The sequence below is a fragment of the Phyllopteryx taeniolatus genome, chromosome 15 (assembly GCF_024500385.1).
Source record: "Phyllopteryx taeniolatus isolate TA_2022b chromosome 15, UOR_Ptae_1.2, whole genome shotgun sequence".
Classification (NCBI taxonomy): Eukaryota; Metazoa; Chordata; class Actinopteri; order Syngnathiformes; family Syngnathidae; genus Phyllopteryx; species Phyllopteryx taeniolatus.
In genome coordinates this window covers 2,840,792-2,860,000 of record NC_084516.1, presented here as the reverse complement: position 1 = coordinate 2,860,000, position 19,209 = coordinate 2,840,792, and the positions used below count along the sequence as shown (strand labels likewise).

General features: G+C 40.6%; 1 protein-coding gene across 4 annotated transcripts in view; it reads right to left on the bottom strand.

The window, feature by feature from the left end:
• tnpo1 (transportin 1) overlaps nt 1–19,209 on the bottom strand; it is a 31,788-nt gene that overhangs the window by 2,745 nt on the left and 9,834 nt on the right. For 2 of the 4 annotated variants that reach the window (XM_061747905.1, XM_061747907.1), the window contains exons 6-24: nt 18,481–18,614; nt 18,265–18,346; nt 17,119–17,241; nt 16,543–16,661; nt 16,298–16,358; nt 15,540–15,708; nt 15,301–15,453; nt 14,946–15,171; nt 14,329–14,500; nt 13,915–14,001; nt 13,735–13,842; nt 12,667–12,825; nt 12,490–12,577; nt 12,310–12,408; nt 12,005–12,100; nt 6,424–6,499; nt 4,166–4,265; nt 3,990–4,064; nt 1–3,384 (exon numbers count right to left, since the gene is read on the bottom strand). The exon at nt 1–3,384 is cut by the window's left edge and continues 2,745 nt beyond it. In XM_061747905.1, the coding sequence (XP_061603889.1) occupies nt 3,277–3,384; nt 3,990–4,064; nt 4,166–4,265; nt 6,424–6,499; nt 12,005–12,100; nt 12,310–12,408; nt 12,490–12,577; nt 12,667–12,825; nt 13,735–13,842; nt 13,915–14,001; nt 14,329–14,500; nt 14,946–15,171; nt 15,301–15,453; nt 15,540–15,708; nt 16,298–16,358; nt 16,543–16,661; nt 17,119–17,241; nt 18,265–18,346; nt 18,481–18,614 (2,235 nt within the window). In that variant the 3' untranslated portion in view covers nt 1–3,276. Of the gene's footprint in view, nt 3,385–3,989; nt 4,065–4,165; nt 4,266–6,423; nt 6,500–12,004; nt 12,101–12,309; nt 12,409–12,489; nt 12,578–12,666; nt 12,826–13,734; nt 13,843–13,914; nt 14,002–14,328; nt 14,501–14,945; nt 15,172–15,300; nt 15,454–15,539; nt 15,709–16,297; nt 16,359–16,542; nt 16,662–17,118; nt 17,242–18,264; nt 18,347–18,480; nt 18,615–19,209 lie in introns of those variants that run through there. The other 2 variants (XM_061747906.1, XR_009784587.1) reach the window with 2 other exon arrangements.

Here is a 19,209-nt window from a genome sequence, read left to right as displayed (position 1 = left end):
CGACATTGTAGACGTTCAAACTTGCTACAGGTACTTTGAAACGGTCCCCTTCCCCATTCGCCCGAGCGAGGCGGAAGTGCTTTTACGTGGTATGCACATATACCGGATTAAGAATGTTAAAATGTTACTAAAAAGATTCAGTCGTGTCTCGGCTACGACTCGATGGTCGCATCTTCCAAAAAAAATAAAAAAATTTAAAAAAAATAACTAAAATGGACTGCAAAATTTGCCACAAAATTTGGGACTTATTTTCACTCTTGTATGACATTTAAGAATGTTAAAATGTTACTAAAAAGATTCTGCCACGTGTCGTCGAACACTGAATGGTTGTTCCTTCAGATTTTAAAAAAATGTAAATAAATAAATAACGATCGTAAGCTACAATATGCCTTAAAATTTGCAACTTTTTCTTTTATGCGTGGATGATAGTTAAGAATGTTAAAATGTTACCAAGAATATTCTGTCATGCTCTCGGCTAACAGCAAATGGTCGTACCTTCAAATAAAAAAAAATATATATATATAAAAATTGTGACGAAAATTGTACGGAAAAATAACCCTTTAAAAGTCCCAAGTTCTTTTCACGCTTGGATGATGGTTAAGAACTTTAATTGTTACAAAAACAAAAAAAAAAAAAAAAAAAAAAAGGTTCAGTCACATCTCAGCCAGCACTGAATGGTCATACCTTCAGATAATAATTAAAAAAAAGTAAATAAATAACACTTTGGAACCACCATTGTCTGCAAGAGTTTGGCCAAAAACTTTCAATTTTTTTTCCCACACCTGTATGTGACACTTAAAAATGTTAAAACGTTACTATTAAGATTCCACCATGTCTCGACTGACAGTCAACAGTCGTACAATAAAATAAATCGTATCCAAAATTGTTAACCAAAGTAAGTATTATTACGCTTTTATTGCAGTTAAGAATATAAAGTTACTATAGCTTTTACGGTGGCGACAGTTTAAAAATGAGGGGGGTGGGGGATTAAAAATCTAATCCGAACATCGTCCTGTGTTGGACTTTAGAGGTTCCACTATTTCTTTTTTGGCCATAAAATGAAGAAAAACGATTTTTTTCTTTTTTGCCTAAAAATTGAACATTTGAACAGCATCACTTCTCATAATCTCCAATTTCCATTTTTTAAAATACTGCAATTTTTACTCTGGCCAGCAGAGGGAGGGACGGAGGGAGGGGAAAAAAAATAAAAATAACAACAATTACTGATTCCAAATCATCACGGAATACATTCAGGCTGTTTAAAACACATTGAGTTTCACAGTATTTCCAAACCGAGGCTATAGGGAGGGGGAAACACTCCAGCAAAATGACGTTGCACAAAGTCCCAGTGGTGTGAGACATTTTCCTAACCCGCCCACCCCTACCGTTAATTCCGCGCTAAATGCGAGGGGCCACCGACATGCACGAGACGAGAGCAAAACAACACCTCCCCCAAAAATACTCATCCTCGACGTCATGCACAAGACACGACAACTAAGATCAGACAACACGAAGAAAGAAGCTTCGGGGAAAAAGTCACGGTAACATCGTTATTATCATTAATAGCAGTTTTTTTTAAAAAATGTTTTTTTACATGATTTCCCAAACCAACCGTGCTCTTCTGAAACATTGGCGTAAAGTCGGAATAGGGCGACAAAAAGTCATAATGTTACGAGAAAAAAAATTGTCGTACTTTTTCCAACAAATATCGCAAAAATAAAAATTGTCATTTTAACGTGCAAATGTCAGATTATCCACAAATGTCGTAATATTCCTACTTTATTCTCACAGTTGCAACTGTTGTAATTGTTTATATTTGTATAGAATGACAACTTTATCCTCAATAGTGACATTATGTTTCTAAAATTCAGACATTGTCAAATTCTGACTTTATTATTGTAAAATTAAAGGCTTTATTTTCATAAAATTCCAAATCGTTTTTGTAAAATTACGGGTTTATTTTCATGTAAAACTGACTTTACTCTTGTAAAATGACAAAATTATTTATTTACTATTTTAATGACAAAATTATTAATTTACGGCTTAATTATTTATTTACAGCTTAATTATGGCTTTATTTTCACGTAAAACTGACTTCACTCTTGTCAAATGACAAAATTATGTATTCATGATTTTAGTTTTACCGAATTGATATTAAATTACAATTTTATCCGTGAAGAGCTACCGCTTTACTTTCGTAAAAGTACGACTGTTTTAACAAAATCAGGGCTATATTTTCATCAAATTTTTGAGAAATTACGGCATCATTCTTTCATTTTCGTTAAAATTACAATTTTGCTCATGTAAAATTATGGATTCATTTTTGTTCAACTACAACTATTTTGTCAAAGGAAGACTTTATTCTCGTACAGTTTACAACTATTCATGTCAAATTACGATTTTACTCTTGTAAAATTACAGCTTCATTTTTGTAAAATGATAACTATTTTTGCACAAAATACGATTTTATTCTCGTAAAATTAGGACTTTCATTATCTTAAAAATATGACAATTTATATAAAACTGCGACTATTTTATTTAACAACAGCTGGATTGTCATAAAAGTACAAATTAATGTCAAATTTTAACTTTCATCTTAAAATGACCCCTTTATTTATGATTTGTATTTATTTCCGTAACATTTCCGTAGAAATGACAGCTATTCATGCACAAAATCAGACTTTACTCTCGTACAATTCTGCCTTTCTTCTCATCGCATTTCAACTCAGGCAATTCCCTACTTTTCTACCACTAGAGAAAATCGATCATTTCAAAAGGATCTTCCTTTCGCCCGGTCGCGCGTGGACGCTTGTTGCGTAACACTGCGGTGCGAGTTCCGCTTTATTAGATACAGCCACGAAATAGGTCAGAATTTGCGGAACCTCAAAGGAAAAACAATGACGTCATGATAATGACTGGTGACTTTTGGTTATTTTGTCCTCCCGTGTTTGTTTCTGGCCGGTCGGTTCCCCCTCGGATCTCCCCGGCCCCCGCGCGGGCCCACCGGGAGTGCCGCCACCCTCCCACCCCGTTCCTCCAGGTGAGGGGGAAAGGGGCCCGGCGCACCCTCCCCCTCCCCTCGTCAGGCAGATCCTCCCCCCTGCTAAAGGACGTGGTGTTCCCTGGGTAAAAGAGGTTCCCTATGCTGTCTCCTGACATCAAAGACCTGCGTGGAAACAGACAAAAGTCCGCACTCATGAGCAAATATGGATCGTGTTATTTCAGAAGAATATTCTGGAGTAGGGACGAGCTAGCAGACTGACCCCCCCGCCCCTTTTAAACCCCGTAGAAGGTTGCCAGGCGCTCTTTTAGCGGCATGGGGAACTGGTCGGAAAAGCGCCTCCAGTTCTCCTCGCCCACCTGGTTCTTAAAGCCGTGAAGGATCTGAAATCAAACAACACCAGCGAGCTCAATTGCAACATCGGGACACAAAATTAGCTACGCCTAATTCACCGCAGTATTCGGGTCCCAAATTTTGCCTTTACAAAAATCAGCATCTTCATTTGGACTGGTATTCACGTCAAAATTATTATCATCAATTTCCAGCTTTATTTTTGTAAAATTGTCTTGTAAAATTACAACTTTACTTTTATTTATTCATGTCAAATTTGTTATTTTTGTGAAATAGTGGAATTATTCTTACAAAATTATAACTTTTCTTGTAAAATTCCAACTTTACACTCATAAAATTACGGCTTTATTTACGGCATGATAATCAAGCGATAACATTACAAAAAAGTTGTAAAATGGACCAAAGTTGTATTTTTTTTTTTTTTTTTTTTTTAAGTAGTAACTGTATGAGGGGGAAAAAAAGTGCTAACACTACTAGAATGAAGTACTTTAAAACAAAATCTGGAATATGAAAAAAAAAGTCATAACATTATGAACGGTCGTATTTTTAAATATTTGTTGTAATAAGAGTTGCAATATTACAAGAATAAAGTTGTAATTTTTGATGGTACAGCACATGTCCCAAGTTGACTTGTTACCTTATAGAACATGTCTCGCAGATCTTCCTTGGGGTTGACCCAGGACGCCACCGCGTCGCAGAAGAAGATGAAATCCTTTGGAAAAGAAGAAGATGTGAGGCAACCGGCTCACATCGAAATATCTTTTGTTGTTTGGTTTTTTTTTTTTTTTTTTTTTTTTTTTTTTTAAATCTCACCTGTACGACGGCTCCCGGGTTGACGCTGATCATGGTGCAAATTCCTCGGAAAGCAGAGTCTTTCTCCTCGTTGTCTCTTATATTGCGCAGGGAGGTGCACCTGCCAACGGGGACCGCAGCGTTTAGCGCAGAGGCCCTCGTCACATTGCACGCAATCAACAGTTTACTCATTGGGCTACGTTTTAACTTCAACGTTCAAAATTGGAAGGAAGCCCATTTCAGCCGACGACAAAACACTAACCCCTAATACGCAACGCGGAAACAACGGCGTGCAACTCACAATCAGAAGAACACATCACAAATGGCCACGCATTTCATCTACAGTACGTTTTCATGGGCAGTGAGCAGTTGGCCTGAAAATGTCCACATTTCAGCCTACAAGAACTCTACTTTGGATTTCGAGCTTTTTCACGACTGTCAACAAGCAAATTTAATTTAAGACCATAGTGGCTGAATTTGCCTATAAGTCGTTTTTTTTTTTTTTTTTCATACTTTGGCCGCCGGGGGTGCGACTTATACTCCGGAGCGATTTATATGAGAAATTATTAACACATTATTATATAATTTCACGTTATTGTCACAATGACAAACACAAGAGGGCGCTCTAAGCCTGTGCATCTGTACCTGCTACTTCTGTACCTCTGAAAATGGGTCATTTCAAGCGACGTGGAAGAAGAAGAAGTGGCGAATAGTCTACCTCCGGAGTTGGCGGAGTTGTTTAGAAGTGACACCGAGGATGAAGATTTCATTGGATTTAGTGACACTGATGGTTTGGTAAACTTGTTAGCATGTTCTTTATGCTATAGTTATCCGAATAACGTTAACATACCAGGCACGTTCACAGTTCGTCGTTTATGCGTCATGTAACGTTAGCTGAATGTGTTAAGTTAGCCTACCGTACACCTGTTCAGCTTGTTGATTTTAAATTGCCTTTCAAGATGAAACGTCTGTTCTTGGTGTTGGATTTTATCAAATAAATTTCCCCCCAAAAATGCGACTTATATATGTTTTTTCCTTCTTTATTATGCATTTTTTGGCTGGAACGACTTAGACTCCGGAGCGACTTATAGTCCGGAAAATGCGGTACTATTTTGGCTACTCTGCCACCTCTGACCCTAATTTATCTTAACCACTAGCCTAAACACACAACCTAATCCCCCTCTTATGCCCAACCCACCACTCTAACCTAACCTTAACCCTTATCTAAACTTAACATAATACCTAAACCCTTAACTTGACTCTAACCCTCCTCCCAGCCTAACCAAAACCTCTCCTAGCCAGACTTAACCCTCTAACCACTGGCCACTGAGTGTAAATGTAGCAAAAGAAAAAAAACGGTGCTTCATGATTCAATTAAAATGTATTGCACATACAAGTTACAAATTGTAAATGTTTAAAAATAAACAATTCTTAATTAAATGTGTTGTACTCTACTTAAACAAATGATTATACCTGAATAGTAAAACATGTAGCGTCCTGTTTGCTTGTTGCATGTTTTAAAATGTTCAAAATTGTACTTAATTCAGTGATTCTTTCACATACCGCTAGAGAGACTCTGCAGACCACGAGTGGTAATCGGATCACACTTTGAGAATCACTGCCCTAACCTAACTAACCCTAACCCAGCTTAACCCCCTAACCCTAACCAAAGCAACCCCCAACTCTAACCTAACATCCTAACCCCTACAATATTGGAATGAAAGCAATTACTGGCTGTAATGGGCTTCCATACACCAGATTAAAAAAAAAAAAAGAAGAGTGCAACTACTCAAACCTGTCATTACTGCATTTTGCCTATCAGCAGTGTGATTTGCATCTTTGAAAAAATACATTTGCATAAAGATGGAAAGTCAGGGGTTCTTTTAGGTGGGACAGCGACGTGGCAGCTAAATTGCAGAGAGGGTTGGCGAGGGGCGCTCGAGCCTGGCAACAAGGCCGCATCCCTACTCTGATTGGCAACCAGCTGACATGTGACCGTCTCATAGCATCTTTTAGCCCGCTAGCAGCTACAGTGGACAATGACAAAAAATTAAAAACTAGACGAAATAACGTGGAGTTGCCAACAAAAAACAAATCACAAGTAGGACCTAAAAGAGGACAAGGTTAGTCACATGGTTGGCAATGATTACAAAACTCAAGAACAAAATAAAATCAAAAACACTTTCCGTTTAAGAGAGGATAGCGACAGCAAGGAGAAAGAAGAGCAACAGAGAAAAGATGAATGAAATTTAAAAAAAAAAAGATTGAATAATACACACCAGGGTCTTATAAACTGCTGTAGCATGGGTGCCACCTCTTGAGGACAAACGTAACCAAGACGACCAATTGTTATTGCTACGGTAACGCAATCACGGTTACACACCACCAAACGCCAACCAAGACATGAGCAATGAGGAGGGGGGAGTGGGGAGGAGAAAAAAATAAAGAAAAAACACACAACTCAGAGACATAAAAATCAACAGAATTTGTGCATGATCAGAAAAAACAGAAGATTTCACTTGGTGTCGGCTGTTAGCACACTACTGCCCCCTGTGGTGGAGGAGGGTAGAATGCAAAACATAGGACATACAAAACACGTTTAAGGGAGAACACATTGACAAGCTGGACAAAGAAAGTTGTCGTGGAGAAATTGGTTTTCGTTAAAGGGGACATACTATGGCTTTTACCCCACAACATTTAAAACAATTCTCCAATAGGGATTTCTCCGGCTTTCGCTACTATGACAGCCGGGGGGTGAAGCTAGGGCGTTGCGGGTAGGTGAGCAAAATCTACTCGTGTGTGCGGTGGAGGGAGGGGGGGGGGGGGGGGTGGCAGACACCCGTTAAGACATTGCATCCATGGAGGCAGCCCTTCACACACGACACTGTATGTGGCGCTTGCAGCAAACACCTAAATTTGACCCTCCCCCACAGTGCCGATACTTCACCGTGCAATTAAGTAAGCGCCGCTTATCAGAAGCTAACACTAAAGCTGTGGTTGCCACAAAAAAAAAAAAGGGAAAAAAAATTGTGCTAAGTGTGTGCAATTCCGCAAACTTCCAATTTAATTACAATAGTACCTTGACCTTTGGGTTAAATAAAATTTTGAGCAAGCTTGTTTTCAATTTACTCAAATTTTCACCATTGAATTGTAATGTCATTAATCTGTTCCAGCTCCCCCCCCCCCCCCCATTTAAAAAAAAACATTTTTCGTTAATAAAGAATAATTTGTATTGTTTAATTGTAACATAAATACAAAAACAAAGGATATGGTAGATAAATCAACTGGTTTTATGGAGTAGTTAAGACTAAAGTCTCACACACACACACACACACACACACAATGTAGTAGATCTGTGTGTTGGTTTGAATGACGTCAGGAACATGGTGTCATTCGAGTTGGTGGTGGTGAGTGTTAGTGTCTCCTCTGAGCTCCTTGCAAACGTTTTCATTTTGTATTTCATCGCTGTCATGCGGCACCCTATGTGTCCAAATATGATGATGTTGTCCCCCCCCCCCCCCACAAATCAATATTATTGGTCTGTCCCCACGTCATCTGTTATTTTGAGGCATTATTAAACAATTTAAAGTGTAGAAAATAGCTTGAGAGCAAATCTGTTAACGCTCTTTGGACACTTGAACTGTCTGAGAAGTGTCGTTCAAACTCCGCCTCTTCCTCAATCTGCGGGAGCCGTGAGGAATTTTGTTGCCTCAAGATTGAAAAGTCTGTAGCTTCTTTTAGATAATCACGAGTGAAAGTAGTTAGCGTCGTCACATTTAAGTGTTTTGTTACAAATGGCGAGTTGTGGTGGACTCACGGACTCAAGGACACTCAAGGACTCACGGCTGTGGTGTCCTTGAGCAAGACACCGATACCCCGAAATGCTCCCCGGGCGCTTCAGCTGCCCCCTGCTCCAGTGTGTTCCACTAACATGTGTATGTGTTCACTGTGATGGGTTAAATGCAGAGAACAAATTTCGTGTGCGTGCATGCATGCATGTTCATGACAATAAAAGATGATTCTTCTTCTTCTTCTTGTAATATGTCAGTGCAGAAGGAACTGGTCAGCCATAAAGGTAAGTGTGCAGATTAATTTTATTAAACTACTTAGCTAATTTCATTTACTGCATCACTCATAGACCTTTGAAAAAGCGTTTGGGTAGATGATGTAACAACAGCCGTTTGCGTTTGTGAAGTATTAAAAATCTTTGTTGTGATGGGGGAGTCAGCTTGAGCGCAGACTTTGACGTGCACGGCTGGCGCCAGCGATGTATGCGTACCATTTTAATCAACGACAGCGTAATAAAGTAGCGATTTTTTTTTTTTTAGTAAACAAAATTAGCGATTGAACATGATTTCTAGGTTGTGTTGATGTTGGCGCGCAGCAGCATATGATAGCAATATGAGGTATAACAACAAACTGAACAATGCGGTGGTTTGGTAACTCAAGCAATATGGCATTTTTTTTTTCTATTTCCTGAAAAGTAGTGATTTTGGAGATGCGACGAGTCCGCCCAACAGTGATGATTTGTGTGTTTGACTGTTTGTCCTGTTCAATAAATGTCTGAAAGTGCATCAGTGAATAAGACTCCTTTTTTTTTTTTTTTAAACTAAACTCAGGTGGCGGTGTATCTGTAGCTCGCTGGTAATTCAAATTTTGGAATTCTGAAAGTGAATAATAATCGACCAATTAACAGTTTCTAACTCATAAAAACTCCCAAATTGGGGCATTCATAAGTCAAGGTACCACTGAATTAAAATGCTCAAATGTAAATTCGAAATTTAGAATGGCTCACTCAGACATTTTCAGAAATAGGCCGATAACATATTTTGTTGGTTGCCCAATTTTGCAATTGATAGGTGGGCAGGCATTCCAGAGACCTCAACTATTTGTATAAAAGCCATTAAAAAGTCCATTTTCCATAATATGTCCCCTTTAAATGTGACGATTCATGCCTCACAAGCACATTTCTCCCTTAAACTCACCAATGTTAATTGTACACAACAAACAGAAGTGTGTGCGAGTGTGTGTGTGTTTAGTTTTTTGTCTGTTTTGTCGCTTTTGCTGCCGCCGCTCTTTTCGAAACAGAAATGACAACATGACTCCGACTACATGGAGGATAGGGAGGAGATTATCCAGCCACAGCAGGTTGGTATGAGGAGCAGAGGAGGAAAAGGAGAAGGAGGAAGAGGAGGAGCGAGGACCTAAGTTTAAGAAGACACAGAACTATGCAACATTCTCATTAAAACAAGCAGGCACATTTTGTGAACAAGTCCAATGACACATGCAGAAAGCAGATGATGTATATATATATATATATTTTTTTTTAAAAATAAAGTTCGATGCAGGATTATGAAGCTAATAAAAACAAAAAAAGTACAGCAGAGCCTCCAAAGTCAAAAAAATTTAGAATGGAAAAAAAAACCGAAAAAAATGCCTTGGCACACACTTCATGGGAAATTTTGATGTGTCTTTTGAGACGTTGACTGATTAAGACGACGCAAACAAACAGCTTTATACTCAAGTTTGATCCAGTTGTATCGATAACGTATCGTTAAGAGATCAGGATACGATGTGTTACGATTACTACTCCATAAAAGTGTGTTCTTTTGATTGCTCTTTGGTAAAAAATAAGCCTCCACTTGATATTTCATGTGAGACTTCAAAGAATTACCTCCACCGACAGACACTCTCAAGATTGTGTGATAACCGATATATTGTAAAGAGAAACCCATGTACGATACTTTTGTATTTGACAAAGGAAATTAAGGATAACAAGGGTGGGAGTAACTCACGATGCGATATCCCAACAAATTTACCAACGATACAGAGAGCATACAATGATTCAGCGATATCTTTTTTTTCCTTTTCTTTTTTTTTGGGGTAAAATACATCCAAAACTTGAATACTTTGGGAGACTTAAATCATGATTATGGAAAGCTATTTGAGCCTTTATTCGACCGCCTTGATATCCAGCTTAAAGTCCAGGTACTAGTACGCTCTTTGTCCTCACTAGTTGTATGACTAGGGCTCACCAGTAGAGCAAATGAGTCTTACTAGCAACGTTTTAAGGAAAACTAAATGCTACTGGAAGTCATCGGGCATTACGGAATGGACCGCATTAGACTTTGGAGGTTCTGCCGTAGTTCAAAGTTCAACTGCAGCCCAAGTGGCTGCTTAGAATGCTGTACTTGGACTCCAGCAATCATTCACCATTACGTTTGAATCATTATTATTCTAGCAGTCTTTGTGTCCACTGTTGAGTGGCAACTCTCCGCCCGGATCCTGCACCGAACAACATTTAACATTAATTGGCAGATATGCACTGACATTTAAAGAACATTAAATAAAAGCAACAAATAAAGTGACGGCAAACAAACAGGAACACGTACACAATTCCTCTTTTACGGACACTTTGCCCTTGCATCTTGTCTGTTTTAAACGTCTCAATAAATGTCCACAAGAGCAAAGTGTAACCTTGGGTTGTCGAGAATGTGCCGTGTGTGTGCTTCCAGTAAGTGAGTGTGTGTACAAGTGCGTGTTTCATGTTAACATTTAACTCGCCGCAGCTAACGTTAGTCATCTCGTGCATGTTGGCTTTTGTGCCAACAAGACCGGATGCACTCTAAAGCAGTGATTCCCAACTACCAGAAATGGTCCAATTTCACTCAATTCATCCAAAACACATTATTTACTACAACTTGTATCTTTATTCATCTATCTACACTAGCAATAGTGACAAGCAGAACGATTAAATTCTCTTCCACTAGATGGCAGAAGATGCAATTAACGTGTGTATCCACCTGTTGCCATTTAGACAACAGAGTAATGGATCTGTGTTCAAATAAACAGGCCCAGATTTGACACTAAACAGACCATTATTTCACTATACAGTGATCGACTTTGCATTGTCAAACAACAGAATGTGCCGGTACGGTGGCGGTATTTTTGTTGTCCACGTGGGGTCACCATCCGCAAGTTCCACACAATAATTAACTTGGAGTGCGCGTGACGTTAAAAGGTGAGGCCTGGCCTGGTGAGTGACGTGGGGTCAGCGATTAAAGAATGTAAAGCTGGCTAACCGTTAGCCGTTCTGCACACTGTCAGTGTTGAGTGACTTGGGCGGCAGTTGTGGCCATAGCAGCTAGTGTATAAACGTGTTTATTTTGTTACCGTTTGTTCAATAAAGTGATGGAAAGTGCTCGGGTGGCTGTGTCTTTCCTTGGCCACTTGCGGAGGCATTACAATACGTTCAAATTAGCAATGACGGGCTATCTTAAATGAGCTAAAATCGATACCCGTTGCCCATGACAGACGAGCCATTGTGGTACAATTGTTAGCTCTGCTTTGCAGTAGACACACTGCACTTTGTTGTGTTCTTTTTGAAGTGTGACACGATCCCAAACTTTGGCTATTTTCTGTCTTTTCTGCACTCCTTCCTCCTGGCTTCTTATTTCTATTTACTTTATCACTTATTTATCCACGGAATGGCACGAGAGTCTGCGATGACATTTGCAAGCATAGAAATGCATAAAAAATTAAATACTGTATGTTTAACAGAAGAATCTGTGATTTTTCTGTGATAAAGCGGATCACTGCATATACTTTTTCTGTCATTTTTGTGAGGTGTTGCGCCGTGAGATTGTTTTCTAAAATGTACCTTAGCTCAATCAAGGCTCGGAATCACTGCTCTGATTTTAACCGCTTTTTATACGATACAGGAAGTCAGATGAAGCATTATGGCTCACAGTCTGCTGAGTGGCTGACGCTCATGTGTGTGTGGGTGTGTGTGGTTGTGTGAGAGTGTGTGCGTGCGTGGCGGCCCCTCTGGCCCGGGTCAGTACCGCCACAGTGTGGTACCTGTGTTTTCCAGAAGCGTCTTTGGCGTATTGGGCCTGTTAATGATCTCCACCAGCTGGTGCAGCACCACGGCAACATACGGCTGCATTTCAGGCCCTGGACAATGGCGGGAGAAAAACAAAAAACAAAACAAAAACTCTAAACAAGAAATGATGATGCGAATCCCGCCATCTATCGACTAGGAATTCTAAAAACAACGCTGATACCGAAGACGGACGCACAACTCTCTTGCAAACATGAGGTTAAACATCAAAGAAAGCGACCAGCGCAAAATGAAAATAAAGTGTCTTTCATTTTGTACTCACCCATTTGTATGGCTATCTCTCCTATTGCCCATGTTGCATTGTTGCACACGGATATAAACTCAGGGTTTAAATTAGTACCCAGTATGGGCATAAAGTCAGCTGAATGAAAAGAAGGGAAAAAGCCAATTAGACTAGCACGTCTTTGTCCTCATGTTTCCGCAGAAACAGAGAAACACATACCAATGCACGGTTTGACATGCTGGAAACACGCCTTGGTCAGATCCCCCAGCAGAGCGAAGGAACTCTGACGCACTTCAGGCATTTTGTCCTAAGCATATAAAAAAATAATAATAATTAAAAACGAAAGCGCAAGTGAAATATTTTTTTTTGATGTGAGGTGGACATCAAGGGCCTCACCTGCATGCACTGGTACATGAGGGTGAGGATGTTGCTGCGGGCAACCAGTTGCTCAATGGTGCCTCCCAAACCCTCGGCCAGGCCGCTGAGGAGATCCAAAGCCACAATCATGAAGTCTTTGTCTGGCGCTTCGTACTGCTCTGGCTGCGACTGGTACAGCTAGCGTCAGGGCAAATGGAGGATGGAGAAGTCAGCAACTTTGTTTTTTTTTTTTTTATTATTAACTTCTAAGGTCAAACTGGGACATTTGTTTGAATTGAGAATGTATGATTTTTCAATTTCACTTATTATAGTTTTGTCATTGTTTTTATTTATTTTCAATTTGGATTTTCATTTTCTTTTCATTTTTAGGAACATTGTTCTGTTTTAATTATTTATATTATTATTTTTTTTTTTTTTTCTTAATGTATTCTTTATTTTGTCTTTTATATATATGTATTTTATTTTTATCAATTGCATTTATGCATTTAATTTATATTATTGATTGTATTGTATTTTTTATTATTATCTTCATTTTACTTTTTAATTTTCTTATTGCCATTAGTTTTCTAAATGTATCTTTTTTTTGTTTTTTGGGATTTTCCAGTGTATGTTTATCATTTTATTTTATTATTAATTCTATTTATATTCATTTCTTTTTTATAAATTACATTATATATTTGATATTTTTGACTCATTGATTCTTATTAATTTTTTTATAATGATCAATCCATTATTTTATGCATTTGATCTTTATTTTTTATCTCATTATTTATTATTAATATTTGTATTAGCCTTTTTATTAATTTCTTTTCTCATTGACCTTTTTTTAACTGCACAGGAAATGGTTTAATGAACACCAACATTATTAATTGTCATACAATGGTCAAAAGAAGTTAACCGCAAGTGACAAAATAAACTTTGATTCTTAAAGTCGAAACGCAGCTGACTTTTCGATGCACACTCCAGGGTGCTTCTCATTAGTTTATTTGTATTTCCGGTTCCGCGATAATCGTCACGTTTCAGCTCGACGCTGAAGTCTAGTGAAATGTCTTTGGCGGTGCCACCGTATGTATTCCGTCGGCTCACCATGGCCTGAGCGAGGGTCTTCTGGACCAGGTTGACGCATCTCTGGTAGACCGGCTCGCAGTAGGGCAGGAAGCCGCTCTGCAGGGCCGTAGCCACAGAGGACAGACACTGACGGAGAGCAGATGCGGTTGGACAGAGAGCGCGCACACGCAAAAAGTGTCGCAGCTGGATGTTGCTCACTTCTAACAAGGGGAAGAGGTCTTTGTCTTCATCCTTGAGCTGGTTCCATTTCTGGATCAGAGGAGGCATCAACATCTGGATGTACTCCTAAGACAAATGAATTGTATGTGTGGAAGCACAGATAAACATTTGTAGCATATTTAATGTTATGTCCCTAATGTACCTACAGTATGTATGCACCAGTAATGTACAATATTTAGTCAATGTTCTATACATTGCCTATGTGCCATGTTTACATCATATTTAAAGCATGCACCTGCAATCTACCATTTAAAATCATATTTAATGTTCGATACACCTCTATTGTACCATATTTACCTCATATTGAATATTGGACCATATTTACATCCTATTTAATGTCTATATTGTGAGACGTACGGAGTGCAAATCCAGAGATGTAAGAAAGGGCGCTACCGGTTTGTTCAGATGGTGTCCCACCGAGTCAGCGAGGGTTCCGATGGCGTCGTAAAGGATGAGAAGGTTCTTGTGCTGGTACTTGTTGAACGCGAACACCAGCGTGTCCAGGATGAACGCCAGGTAGGGCACCAGTTCTGTGCACGCCTCCTCCTCCAAGGTGGCGAAGGCGCTGGCAAAGAGACACATTGGATTTTTTTTTTCCTTTTCTTTTTAAAACAGACAGATTGGTCAGGTCATTCGTACAAAAAAAGTTTAATACAGGATATGTAAACTTATATTTAATTGAAATCAAGCAATTCAGTCAATAAAATAACAACTGTAATATTGATTATTTTACCGTCGACATCATGTGAATTTGTTTATTTTAGTAATAAAACAATCCATGCTTCTTTGATTACAATAATTTAATAATAATTTAATTGTACTCTTTTTTTTTTTTTGCAAAATAGTTTATTTCAAGAGAATAATTAATGCATTTTTTTATTTTAGTATTTTTAATGATATTTGTTTTTTCAAACCAATTATGTAACAAAACAATTTGTAATATTTTGTATTCTTTACAATCACTCAATGAACCGATTATTGGGGGGTTCGTAAAGGTGGCTGCGGCTTACCTGCAAGCGGCTTCCTGCACACGCTTGTTGCTGTCCAGAATGCGCTTGAGAAGCTCGGTCATGAGGGGCTTCAGGTAGACGTCGGGGGGCTGGCCGACCACCCAGTGGGCGTAGCGGCTCAGCGTCCAGCAGGTGATGGAGCGCACCAGTGCCTTCTTGTCCGACAGACACAGGACCAGGTGGGGAATCAGCTCGGGGAGGTACGGGATCATTCCCTGCATGCAGCCTGGAGACAACGAGCAGGGAACTTATTCACTTTTTGGTAATATTTAATAATACAAATGTAATTACAACATTTTTAGGGGGGTGCCATCAAGGGGAAAATATTAACAATTAAAAAATGATCCCCAATTACCTTCAGCTATGGCTCCCAGCACGAGGATGCCCGACTCCTTGACGACCCACTCGGGATGAAAGAGCAGTTCTTTGAGAAGCGGCAGAATGTGCAGCAACAGGTCGTCCCGGAACACATTGGCCAGGACGTCCAGCGCCGCCGCTGAACATTTACCTGAGAACGTGATGGCCAGCTCGACTATCACCAAATTCCACCACTGAAGAAACCCCCCACCCCCACCCCTCCCACCGAGGACTCACGCAGGTTCCAATCAGATATGGCGTCGTCATCGTCGTCCAGGTCGTCGTCGTCGTCCCGGTCCTCGATGCCGTCGCCCTCGTGCTGCTGGGCGACCGTGCGGGAACGGTGGAAGCGAGGGCGGATGTCCTGCTCGTTGTCGGGGATGGCCTCGTCCTCCTCGATGTCGCCCTGGTGACGAATTCAATAGGCTATCATTTTCAATGATATTTTTTATTACTACTACTACTACTACTACTGTACATCCATGCGACACAGATGTGAAGCAGTCCTCAAAAACAGAGCTTATACGACTGAATTAGCTCAGTAGGTTTATATAAAAAATAAAAAAAGTAATTAAAACCAGTAATTCAAAGGAGACGTATTCCCTCTACTCTATGTGAACAATGACTATTACTAGTTGGGGACCTTCTCTGTCTCTTGTTCTTGCTCTTCATTACACTGCATCTCTCTGCCCGGAAAGTTGCAGCACAACGTGGTATGACACTGAGGCACGCAACTCTAAATGTGGACTTGCCCGTACACTGTAAAAAAGTATATCTGCAATGTAGCGGGGGTGCTAACGAATAACTGCAATTTACCGGGGTTCCGCTGTACTCCATTTTCTAAACGCACGCCTGTAAAAATCATAGTTCAAGTTTTTCACGGGATTGCAAACATTTTCCTAACGTGGTCGCTTGAGTCCAAAGTCATTTGTTTGGAAGTGGCCCGCGTGTCATGAGTCAACCTCCCGTTCAAACACGGAGCCGTATCGACTGACCTTGAGCATGATGATGTCGATCTCGGAGTACTTCATCCCGTTGACGAGCACCGGAGTGAGCCTGCGGGAGAGCGGACGTGGCAAAAAGGACAACCAATAACTCACCGGCGATTGTGCCGGAGGCGGCCGGTTAATCTGACAACGCCGTGTGACGGATGTTTACGGCCGAGGTCAACTGTCAGGGTTCTTAATCAGCGGCAGGGGCGGGGGGGGACAAGGTCCACCACCAATCAACGGCTTCTTACTTGGAGAGGTGTCCGCACAGCACCTCTTTGCACACCGGCTGCTCGGCCAACGTCAGCCAGAACTCGCAGGCCTCCAACGCCACGTTTTCGTCCTGGTCCTGGGTCCTCTGGAGCATATACTGCGATGTAAGACAAAGCTCAGTCATTAAGATATTCGCGAGTGAGAATGTTCTATTCCCAAAAGAAGGTTCTAGTCCTGAGATAGAAGGTGCTAGTCTCTCGGAAGACGGTTATAGTACCAAGAGAGAATGTTCTCAACCTCAGAGAGAAAGTTCTAGTCCAGAAAGAGAAGGTTCACAATGAGAAAGTTATTGTCGAGAGAATGTTTTAGCCGCAGGAGAATGTTGTAATATAATTTTTTTGTTTGAGTTCTTAAAGCTACCAAAGTATGCAACACTGTTACCATGATAAATATTCAAATAATAACAGTAAATAAAAAAAACTGATCCTGAAATGCAGATGTGGCATGTGTGTGTTCTGAATAAAGAGCACTAAAGTATCAAATGAATGCGCCATCATCACCCATGTAACATGGCAGCAACGTCGACTCTGCACGTCGAAGGCGCCGTCACTCACCTCGACGATGTTGTGCATGTGCGGCAGCAGTCGGTCCAGGCGCACCTCCAGCAGCATGACGAGCGCTCGGCACACGTTCTTGCGCACCTCGGGCTCCTCGTCAGTGGCCAGCGCAAACAGGTTCTACAGACGGGAGGAAGGAGCGCACATTTCTAGCTGGGATTCTCAGGTGGTAACTCATTGTAGGCGGAGCGCGGAACAGTATTTGGAAAAAATGTACGGACAGGTAGTAAAAGAAAAAAAAAAAAAAAAAGAACAGGGTCCCCAGTACTGACATGATATATTGAGATTACGAACGGCACTCAATGAACAAGCTTGCGCAGCAACGTAAGAAAGCACGCATGCTCCGTTACCGCCGTATTTACATTGGATTATTGTCTATTCATGCCATAGAATTGTTTTTCATAGACACTGTCGACGGATGGGCAGATAGATAAACGGATCAATAGAATACAGACAATGGGTGATGCAAGGATAGTCATTAAAAATAACAGGTTGAACCTCATTCACATAAGTAATAAATTATTATTTGGACACAAGAGTGACATGTTTGTTGTGGTTTAGAACACACAAAATAAAGACCCTAGTTACATTGAAGAAAAAAAAATCCACTAAGTAACATTACACAAAGAAAATGCAAACCGAAACAAAACTAAACTAAACTAAAAAAGTCTATGGAGTAAAGAAACAGTTGGTGGCCCCATTTGGGTGCCAATCAGAAAGCGGGACAAAGCCGGTCCCAGAAAAGACGCAATTTTTTAAAGTTGACCAAAAATAAAATACATTTTAAAGTACTAAATTAAACCGCCTTGTGTGTGGGAAGATGGACAAACCCATCTTGCACAATCCATCCATCCATCCATGTTTTTGGGATGTGGGAGGAAACCGGAGTGCCCGGAGAAAACCCACGCAGGCACGGGGAGCACACGCAAAATCCACACAGGTGGGACCGGGGATTGAACCCCGGACCTCAGAACTGTGCGGCAGATGTGCTAACCAGTCAGCCCATCTTGCCCAAATTAAATTAAATCGAAGTTAAATTACATAATTAGCACGACAGAAAATGGATAGTTTGCTACTGGAACACAGCGATCTCGCATAACTTCACACAAACCAAAGATCATGCGATGCGGCGGTCACACTTGCCTCGATGAAAGCGTCGATGTGTAGCATGAGGGCCTGAGTCCTGCTGACGATGAACTGGTTCACGCAGGCGATGGCATGAGACCTTAGAACGCACAAAGCACAGCAAAGAGTCGGCCACATGTTTCGCCGGAGGGCGAGCGCGCTGTGAAAGCAGCCTGTGTACGAGAGCGCTGCGACGAGAATAAAGATGAGATTTATTGGCCGATGTGAATATACCTGATCTTGGGGCTGCTGTGCTTGAAGAATTGCAAGAACTTGGGGATCATGATGTTGAGGGGACGATCCAGCGTGTCGCTGTCCAGGATCTTGGCAGAGTCCTCGCAGATCTTCTGCAGGGCTCCGAAGGCCCCCTGGACGGCAAGGAAAAACACTTAAAAGCCCCCAATTTCATCTGTGGACCAAAATCGGTAGCATGGCTGATTGAACCATTTTATTTTCACATGACACTAAAGGCTGAAGCTAAAAAGGGAAGTGCAGTCATCCTTCATTAAGAAATACGGAAAAATGTTTAGTAATTGGCACCTGCCCCTTAAAAAAATGTTAGTAAGACCGGACTTACAATTTTTCTTACATACGAGCGTGGATCAGTCCATTTTTTTGCTTTGATTTGCAGCGAAGTGAATTCAACAAGCAGCAGTTCCGCAGATCGTGAACAACTGTTTAAAGCTCTGCATTGCTACTCCCATTTGAAGTTTACTATCAAACTAAACGGAAAACAAAGAATTACGCCTTGTGCATTTAAAACAACATAGTTGTGCTTTTGTGTGTGTCTATTTAGCTAATGCTAACAAACAATGCAAAACGCCACAAACGGGTTTATGAATAGCGCAGGCGTTGCGGTGTCATAACTCTTTAAGCAACAGAGATTTGAACAGAAACGGAGGAGCAACACATGTAGACAGGTAACATAACTGCGCACAGGCAAATATTCTTAATCCTCTGTGA